General features: G+C 39.6%; 1 protein-coding gene across 1 annotated transcript; it reads right to left on the bottom strand.

The window, feature by feature from the left end:
• Window positions 1–1963: 1963 nt before the first annotated feature.
• Window positions 1964–9111, bottom strand: LOC100272598 (Putative ABC1 protein). The gene is made up of 11 exons (NM_001147061.1): window positions 8755–9111; window positions 8473–8598; window positions 8122–8217; window positions 7920–8020; window positions 4942–4978; window positions 4440–4658; window positions 4251–4362; window positions 3685–3776; window positions 3424–3600; window positions 2715–2828; window positions 1964–2286 (listed from the first exon to the last, which is right to left on the bottom strand). The coding sequence occupies exons 1-11, from the start codon at window positions 9067–9069 to the stop codon at window positions 2086–2088; spliced, it is 1590 nt and encodes a 529-aa protein (NP_001140533.1). The 5' UTR covers window positions 9070–9111; the 3' UTR covers window positions 1964–2085.
• Window positions 9112–9788: the final 677 nt, after the last annotated feature.

The following is a 9788-nucleotide window of genomic DNA, read 5'->3' as shown; positions in this document are numbered from 1 at the left end:
GTAAGCTTTTGTATCTGCACTCTGCATCTGCAGCCCTTATATTAACAATGTTTTTCAAGATGAAGAACTCACTTTATCCTAAAATTTAAGGTGGTCTAGTTTTGATTAAAGCTTCTAGTTTTTTAAGGCATGCTATTTGTGATAGATGTTGATGTATTACTATATAAATCTATTCAATATGGTTTTTGAAAATAATAAAACTATACGAAATCGTCTTAAGGCTGGTTTGGTGCTCATGGATCACGTGGATCAATGGATGAAATTTCTTTCTATTCAATTTTAAATAACAAAAAGATTTTATCGAATGGATTCTTTGAGCACCAAAACATCTATTAGTCTTGTGTGGAACCTCTAGAATAATTGTTAGGAGCTAAGAGCAACTGCAAAAGAAGCCCTAAACTAACTCAAAAAATCAATATTATGAGAGAAATTGCTTTTTCGTCGCTCCAACAACTCGCTCTTCCTCTTCCCAAAAATCTTCACGTCCTGCATATGTGCCCTCTCGATATTTTCGCGTGAAAATTGCTTACCCAATACGGGCGTCCATTCTTTCTCCCGTGTTTTTTTACAAATCTCCCCGGAGCTATTGGCGCATGCACGAAGCCGTGACCGAGACGCGAGAGCACAGAAGGCCAGGACGCCAGGTCTCCCTACGTGATCAGGTGATCTGTACACGGGCACGAAGCCCGTAGGGAGGCGCCAATAGAGCTAGATGGAAGTTTTTTTAAAAAAAATTTGGTCTAGTTTTCAGTTTTTAGTATTTGTTTAAAGGGGATGTTGGAGCATACAGATTAAAAGTATCCCTATTTTTTTTAAAAAAATGTTCTAATAATCATTTTTTTGGAAATTTTAACATGTTTTTAAGTTGCTCTAAGACCTGTTTTATGTTTCAAAAGTTGTTCTAATAATCATTGTGCGTCCTCTATTCACTTGCCGAGTCACCGAGTTTTATGAATGAACATAAAATTATTCTAATACTCATTATTTTGGAGCCGTGGAGAAGATGACCGGCGAGTCAAAACTCGGAACGGTGTAGCGATTTAACGAGGAACAGCATGCCGCTGCGTGGATAGAGGACGCACAATGAACCACCACATTTAGCGGCAGGGACGAACACTATCTTAGCGGACGCGATAGCGAGCGTTGTTGGACACCCTGCGAACGCTAACATACGATAAATTTAGCGTGCCGGACGCTTTAGCGTCCGTTGCCGGAGAGTCTTAAAGTAGCCTTTAGGTATATATAATTGATTCACGTAAAAGTAATTATATAGCTATATATATATATATAACATATAATTGAAAATACATATTACACAACTAGTAAGTTAAATCATAGCTCAAGCACAAAAACATTTATTCACTTCGCCGAGTCACCGAGTTGCTCTAAGACCTGTTTTATGTTTTTTGGAAGAGACGAGGCCTGGAATTTGAATTTAAGAATGAAACTACATATTTTATGTTTTTATAATATTTTAGTGTGTATGTATATCTAACGTATATATGTATATATAATTTTTTACCAAAAATAATGAGTATTAAATTGAATACCCTTATATATCTATATATAATTTTTTTTTCAAAAATAATGAGTATTAAACTGAATTCCCTTGTTACTACGTAGGTCCATCTAGGATTGTAAGGATGTGGTTTGCAGATCATATATATAGTTATGTAAAATATTATTTTTCAATGTACATTATACTGTTTAAAGTTGAGTTTAAAATTTGAGGTGAGATGAATAAGAGGCTAGAGTTGCCCCGTGGTTTGACGCTTCATTGTAAATGTAGAGAAATTTGCTACACGTCAATGTTGATTCCCTTCCAAAAAGAAAACAGTTTTGCTCTTACATTTGTCCACGTCAGCAGTTTGTATACTTGTATTCACCCAATGAAGGTATCAAGTATCGACCATGAAAAATGGCCACTCATGGTGAGAAAATGATCGACAGAAGAATTATGTATACGAAAAGAAAGGCAATCTTCTAAGCAAAATGTCAAGTTTCGCCCTCAAGAAAATATATGGAACTAGATGTCAACTCCGCAGTTCTACCGGTCAAAAAGGCTGCTGATACGCCTAACTGCTTTTAGCCAGGCAACAACTTCCTAAGTTGCATAACACATAGCATCAGCTTCAAAGTAAAGAATCGAGCTTCCAGCAGGGCTTCCTCCAGCCATATCTTCAATCCATCGAGAAAGGACCTCCTGTTCATCCTTTTAGCATCCAGCACAGCTTCAGAAGATACCCGTCCAATAATCATAAACGACTCCAAGGAACTGCCCCCAACCTGTCAAAGGAGTTCACAAGTTAACAATGAGGCCAAATCAATTTGCGTTAGTTTTTTACATCCCAGTCCTAAATATAAAACTTAAACAAATGTAAAGATTGAATTTACCCTTGACATATAAAGGGAAAAGCATGCATAGCGATAGGCTATTAGAATTGTTTAAAAAGGAAAAAATGCATATTATTCTATCCTCTCTAATCGATCGCTGATTACTGCCCATGCTACAGAAATTCCAAGCCCTTGTAGCATCTATAATGAACAGAACCTCAAACTCAATCCCATGCTTCCCTTTTAAAAAGCAGTGGCTATAGAAAAAGTGCAAGGAAAAGCAATTTGGTAATAAATGTAGCAGACCCAATCACGAAATATTTATTCTATAAAAACAACATATATATTTAGCTAGATTGCTAGCACTTCCAAACACTTACCAGGGCATGACTGACTGCACGTAAACAGTCATTTGTTTTAAGCATCAACAATATAACCCTTGGTAATCTCCTCAGTAGCTCGGAGATCTCAGTAAAATATAAGGAGGCGTAATTCTGGGCTCAAGAAATAAGTAATCGAGTAAGGACAGATACCAAGGACCTCAAAATCTACAAGACTACTGAAAGGTTTATAAAACAGAAACTTAACAAATGAATCTGAGTCCAATTATCTAACACTAGGATACATGATATAAAAGCAAGAAAAGAATATAAAAATTACAAAATAATATAACTGATGAACAAGGAGAATATCAGCTTGTATACTCTATATTGGGAACATCAAAGGCTCTAAATCCTAATAGTTGAAGTGGAAAGAAGGGTTAGATTTCAAGTAAAACATTATCTAAGAAATGTGTATTCCTTTCATCCCATTTTAGAGTGTGGGCTGCTATATGTATTTCAAGTAAAGTTTGTAATCTGTTTTCTCTCTGTTGATCTTGTCAAGATTTAAAGACCTGTTGATTTCATGAACAACAATCAAACCACAATCGACAATATCAGTCTTTCTACAACAGCATTCTAGCTACTTCATCGGCCCATGGCCCTACAGATACTGTTATAATGTTTAACAACATAGTCAATTTGCATCATTACATTTGCGGTGGTACCACGGATGACTATTGGGGATACAATTGTAGGACATATGTACCTGTAATTCTGAATAATCAGTATTTTTTCCTAGTACAAGATGATCAGGAGATGGGTCAATCACCCTTTTCCATGGTCTCATAGTGAGAACACCAGCAAAGAGTGCATGAAGATCCTCCCCAGCACCCAGTTTGGCACTGTTCTCCTTAATTGCTTTTGCATCAGCAAAAACAAGTGCCTGAGTTGAACAGATGTCGCAGAAAATAATTTTTTAGTACCAGCTACATGTAATCCAACTACTCCAGAAACTTATTATTGTTACCTTCCAAAGAGAAGCGTAGCTTATCCTAGTATTATAATCAAGCTCTTTGTAGAGGCCGTGGTCAAGAAGAACCAGCTGTGGCCTTTTCCATCCTACATTGAAGTAATATTTGTTAGCAACTTAGCCATCATAATGCTTCCGATGACCTATGCAACACATACAAAATGTTGGACAGAGAAAGGTGGTGTTGCCACATAGAAAGAATGACTTATGCAGTAGAGCATATTTTATTGTAATGGCAAGAGCTCTGCCTTTCAATTAAGAAGAAGAATGGAATTGACCTAGTTTTAAGGAAAACCGGGCCCACTCACTCAGTAGAGCATGTTTTATTGTGGCATGATGAAGCAACCTGCCATTATTTTATAGAGAAACTCTGCCAGTTATCTATGTAATAACTAGACATAAATACCATGCACTACTTTAAAAAACAAAAAAAAACTATAGAAGAATCATTCAGTTAATTGCCAAATTGTTATGTTTCGGACAAACAACATGTGTTCCAGAGTAAAAGGCATTCTACATGCATCTTTGGTCTAGTTTAAAATGCTAGATGTAAAGGTTCTAACCAAAAAGTTTTCTGCTGTCTTGTGGCATTGGTCGGACCATCATATTGGCAGCATGGGGATCACAATGAACAAAGCCATGCTTGAAAATCATCTCAGCAAATGCTTTACTGACCTAGACATCTAAAAGGGTGAGTATTTGGAACATATCACAGCAACGATTAATCAAGTGAGTGTACTGTGTCAACTTACTAGGTTTGAAACATCAACAGGGTGAACTCCAATTGATTTAATGCCACTAACATCAGTTACCTCCTTGGCATCCATAAACTCCATGGTGAGAATTCTAGATGTGCTGAGATTCCAATAAACCTTGGGGGCATATATGCTACCAGCAATCTGAGGAGACAGCTTTCTAAAGTTATTCAAACATCTTTCGCTGTTTTTGGCTTCATTCAAGAAATCCAATTCCTGAGAATCACAACAAGTTAGCACCAGCTCCATTTTTTCTTATTATTATATTTGTTCCCCCTAAATTGCATAAAAATTCAAGATTGGAATGATGATACTATTGTAAAGAATATTGATTAGCACAAAACTTAGTTTTAACAGGGGACAATCATAGCCATTAATAGACAACAGTTATGACATGTGAGAACAAAAGGTTAACTCATTTTGTAACAAACAAAAAGAAAACAAAATCCATTACTCAATCACAAAGAACTTATATTTCCAGGCAAGACTAGGAAGGTACCTTAGGGGCACTTTCTCGAACTTCATCAACTAACCACCTGCATGGAAGCAGTAACTTGGCAATAATGTAAAATGAACGCGTGAATGCCGTGAAAACTAAACAAGTAGCATTGCAATCAAGGATTCACAGTCACAATGACATAACATTATGTTACGAGTCATGCATGTGAATCAGGCAATGCAACAAAAAGCTAGGCCCAACTATTACAACATTGGGGGAAATTGGATCCTTACCATCAAAAGAACACATTTTTAGATATATACCATCAAAAGAATCGGTTTTAGATATTTACCATCAAAAGGTAACAACGTTACAGCTATTTATGATTTTCTCTGTTTCCAGCAATCTGGCTGCTGGTTTCAGATTTTTTTTGGCCGCTCCACTTTTTACCATGTCCCGATTTTTCCCGTGCACAAAAACAAAGGAACAAATCTCCCTAACACCGACTGCAGGGGGGTGTTAGCGTAACTATGTATTTCTCTCCTATAATGGGCCTTGGCCTACATACTCAGTTATATTAATATATTCCTAACCCGCATTAGAGTTAGGGTTTCATTCTCCTAACACTTTTGATGGTAAGAACCAACTTTTGCTACAAATAGATATCAAGATTAATGTAAGATCACGAAATATAACTGACTACCTTAAGAATCAGATGAATATGTGTATTTATTAGGAACTACATAAATAGTAAAACATATCATCATCCAATCTGGAATATTTACTCTAATTTAAAAATTACATAACACCCTTTATGAAGAACAACAAACATGTCCTCAATTGTGTGATGACTGGAAAACCTGGGAGCTTGGAGACAAAATTTCAATTTCAATTTGATAATTAAAGTTGTAAATCTACGAAAATTCAGGAAATTTGCCACCTTGTTTGAAGTTTTGACTAACAATGAAGACAATCCTCTAGGGTGTGCTTTATCTTTTTTTTCTCGGACGCGCAGGAGAGCTGCGCATCATTATATTAAGAGAGGAAAAAGGTCCAAAGAGGACCAAAGTACAATGACCAGTGGGCAAGCATAAAACTAGACCAAATTGAAAAACAGCCTAGACCCTACTAATAGCAGCAACTAGGCCAAGACTTGGTAGCTGTTTAGCACCAGCCATATCCCAGCAACTCAGCTCATCTAAAAACAAACTTTTAACAGAGCTCAAAGGAAGGGTTTACTCCATCAAAAATAGCCTTGTTTCGAAGAAGCCATAAGCACCACGCCCCCAAAATTATGAGGCTATTGAAGCCTTTTCTTTTGGTCTTGTGCACCTTTTTATGCACCTTTCGCCACCACTCAGCAAAAGATATCCTTATCTCAATGGCAAAAGGATATCATGCCAAAACTGCCTGGCAAAACTGCAAGTGCATAGAAGATGTTGGATTGTTTCTTGTTCTTGGTCACAAAGTATAGACCAGTGGGTGCTGCAACCCTCCTTCTAAGTCTATCAGCAGTCCAACACTAGTTCCTTATTGCCAACCACAAAAAGAACTTACATTTTGGGGGAGCCCAAGTCTTCCACAATCGTTTCCATGGCTCAAAGGAAATGGATCCCATGAAAATGCCTTATAGCAAGATTTTGAAGAGAACTGCCAGAAGAAGTGTGCATCCATACATACTTATCAGTATCTTGAGAAAGCAAAACCCCTCTCAAAGTATCCCATAACAACAAATATTGTTTTATCCCTTTTAAAGAAAGAGGGTTTTCAATGTCGCTGACCCATTGCCAGTTATCTAGAGCCTGTGCCACAGTTCTGGAAGAAAAGGCCCTACGACCAACCATCTGTACCACATCAGGGGCAATGTCATGGATAGTATTCCCATACACCCATCTATCCGACCAGAAGAGAGTAGTAGCCCCATTTCCTATCACGGTAAACACAGACAACTCAAAGAACTGTCTAACCTGCCGCTGCACTGGGAGGGACATCCCATGCCAGGGCCTGTTCGGGTCCGTCTTTTCCAGCCATAACCATTTTGACTGTAAAGCCCAGCTTTTAAATTGCAAGTTAGGGACACCAAGACCACCATAGCTTAGAGGCCTCGTAATTATTTCCCAGGATACAAGACAACTTCCACTAGTAACCTCTTTTCTCCCTTTCCAAAGAAACCCCCGTTGAATTTTGTCAATTGATTTAATCACCCACTAAGGGATATTTATAGCAATAAGAAGATAGATTGGTATGGCTGAAAGAACAAACTTCACCAATGTTGTCCGTCCAGCCAGATTGAGGTGCCGAGCCTTCCAATTAGGGAGGCGATCTGCAATCTTCTCAATCCACAGCATAAGATCAGTCTTCCTCAATTTCTTATCAGAGATGGGCAGCCCCAAATACTTGCAAGGAAAAGAAGTGGGACTGCATTGCAACATACTGCATCCAGCCTGCACAACTTGACCATCACATCTTATTGGAATGGCACAGCTCTTGTGCATATTTGTTACCAGACCAGAGGCTGAACCAAAGCAATTCAATATCATTTTAGCACAATTCAGATCTTCTTCAATTGGTTTGATAAAAAGGACCACATCATCCGCATAAATGGAAACTCTACTACGGACAGCAGCTCCTCCCAGGCTTTGCAGCAGTCCTCTATTTTTCAGCAGCGCTAAATGCTGCTAAGAACATCCATAACCAACACAAATAATATGGGAGATAAAGGATCTCCCTGCCGAAGACCTCTCCGGTAAGAAATATGGTTACGAGGCGAACCATTCAAGAGCACTTGCACAGAAAAAGTGAATAACAAGTTGGAGATCAGATTACGCCAAACAGGTCCAAAGCCCAAATGCGATAATATCTCAAGCAGAAACGCCCATGAGACCGAGACGAAGGCCTTGGAAATATCTAATTTTAGCAACAAACTAGAGATCCGGTGTGCTTTATCTTGTTACTGGTTTGTGCACATTGCTAAAAAATCAAACATGAGAAAGCAAACAAGATAACAAGAGAAAGATGCTACCATTCACAAGTAATACCTGTAGTCAAATGTAGGGAAAATATAATGCAGAGCATTCACTAACAAATCCACAGTGGCTATATCTACAACACCAGTATTTGTGAGGTGGTCATGTTGAACCTGGATATGAAGGCAGGAGGATACAGTGTGAGGAAGTAAACAAGGTTAGTTTAACCGCTACTGCTATAATTTACTCAGAACAGACCACAATGTTGTGCAACCTTAACAGCAACTTTTTGCCCATCGTGCGTTCGGGCAACATGGACTTGTGCAAGGGAAGCACTTGCAAATGGAGCAGGATCAAATTCTGCAAAAACCTACACACAAAGAGAAGGAGAAAAGGAAAATTTAAGGTCAGAGTTGTTTCCAAGTTAACATGCCAACATGCTGTGCTCTGGTCAGGAAATTCATTATTTCACCAAGCATCAGAGCCCTAGGGCCACTAAACATAAGATCAATAACACACCATCAGTAATTTGCTCTGCATTTCAGCTCCTGCAGCCTTTCTACAGGCACTTGTACATGTATGCTCAAAACAGTAATGCAAAGAGGATGCGGACCAAGGCACTTACAGTTTCTGGCGATTCACCGAGATCCTTGGTAAACACCCCGCGGACCTGCTCGTACGATGAGACCGGGCACCTCTTCAGCATGGATTCCCTCATTGTTTGCACATACTCCTCCGGCACGACATACTCCTAAATTAAGCAAACAAACACACCAACACAAACCCATGGCGATATATAAGTTTTGTCATATGCAATCGCCAATCAGAGAACGATCGTATCGACATCATTCTACAATCGAACCACATGCTTCACTAGAAACAAGCCCAGCAGAGGCAGATTCCGTACCAGCTGAGCGATGTGCTGGCCGAGCTTGATGTAGATGCCACCGTTGCGGAAGCAGAGCTCCTGGAGTCGGTTGGCGGAACGGAGGTGGGCATGGTGCTTGGCGCTCTGCCACACGGGGGTGCCCGGCTCGAGGCCCCAGAGGGACCACTTGTAGTCAAACGCGATGGTGGCGGCCGTGACAGAGTCGCGGAGGAGGCGCGGAGGCAGGTGCGCGCAGACCTTGAACGTCGCGGCGGGGTCCTCGGAGGTGGCGATCGAGACCGCGCCGGCACCGGCGCCCAGCGACAGCGCCGCTGTCGCCGCCCGCCGCCACATATGTCGGGAGCCGCGACTCCTCTTCTCGGTTTCTCTTTCTTCCGGCGCAAGAAGTTCAGAAACGCGTCCGGTCCGAAATCCAAACAGTTTGGGGGGATCGGGACGGGAGGTCTGCTTTGTTGCCTCGCGGCCTTGCCGACGGGATTCGTGTACTCGCGCCATCGGTCAGTGTCTATATACTGCTGCACGGTACTCCAAGTATAAAACACAATATAATACAGTGGTCATATCTAAAACATGTGTTTTACCATATTTATGGTATCAATCAGAGTATTCAATAAATTAAAGTGACCAATCAGTTAGTCTCCTGTCTCGAACACAGAGCTAAGACACTGTATCTTCGTTAAGATACATGTCTTAAGTTTTTTTTACATTCACCTCCCTAGACACACTCTAAGACAACTTAAAACACTCATTGTACATGCCCTCATATATCTATATATTTAAACTCTACTATGTAAAAATATAGTGTACAATATAAAATAGTTTTTTGCGTGATCATATAGATACATTGCTGAACACGATCTTAAAGCATATTGAGGGCTAATTTGGCATCAAGATTACAAAAAACTAGAGAAGTAATCCACCAAATAGATTTTAAATGACATTTCAATTCCTAGAAGGATTTTCCCACTCGTGTATACTTTCATGCCATTGTTTGGCAACCAAAGGGCTAAACCACCCTCCTGAGGCAAAATACTTCAAAAAAACAGAAAAAA

Source organism: Zea mays, chromosome 5 (genome assembly GCF_902167145.1).
Source record: "Zea mays cultivar B73 chromosome 5, Zm-B73-REFERENCE-NAM-5.0, whole genome shotgun sequence".
NCBI classification, from domain to species: domain Eukaryota; kingdom Viridiplantae; phylum Streptophyta; class Magnoliopsida; order Poales; family Poaceae; genus Zea; species Zea mays.
This window is presented reverse-complemented; position numbering and strand designations above follow the sequence as displayed.

Excerpts from the sequence above, each read along its gene's own strand:
- LOC100272598 (NM_001147061.1), bottom strand. The coding sequence starts at position 9,069 with ATGTGGCGGCGGGCGGCGACAGCGGCGCTGTCGCTGGGCGCCGGTGCC. Across the intron at positions 8,218-8,472 it reads TCGGTGAATCGCCAGAAACT|GTTTTTGCAGAATTTGATCC; the intron begins GTAAGTGCCTTG and ends CTTTGTGTGTAG. Across the intron at positions 3,777-4,250 it reads AGACAGCAGAAAACTTTTTG|GATGGAAAAGGCCACAGCTG; the intron begins GTTAGAACCTTT and ends ACTTCAATGTAG.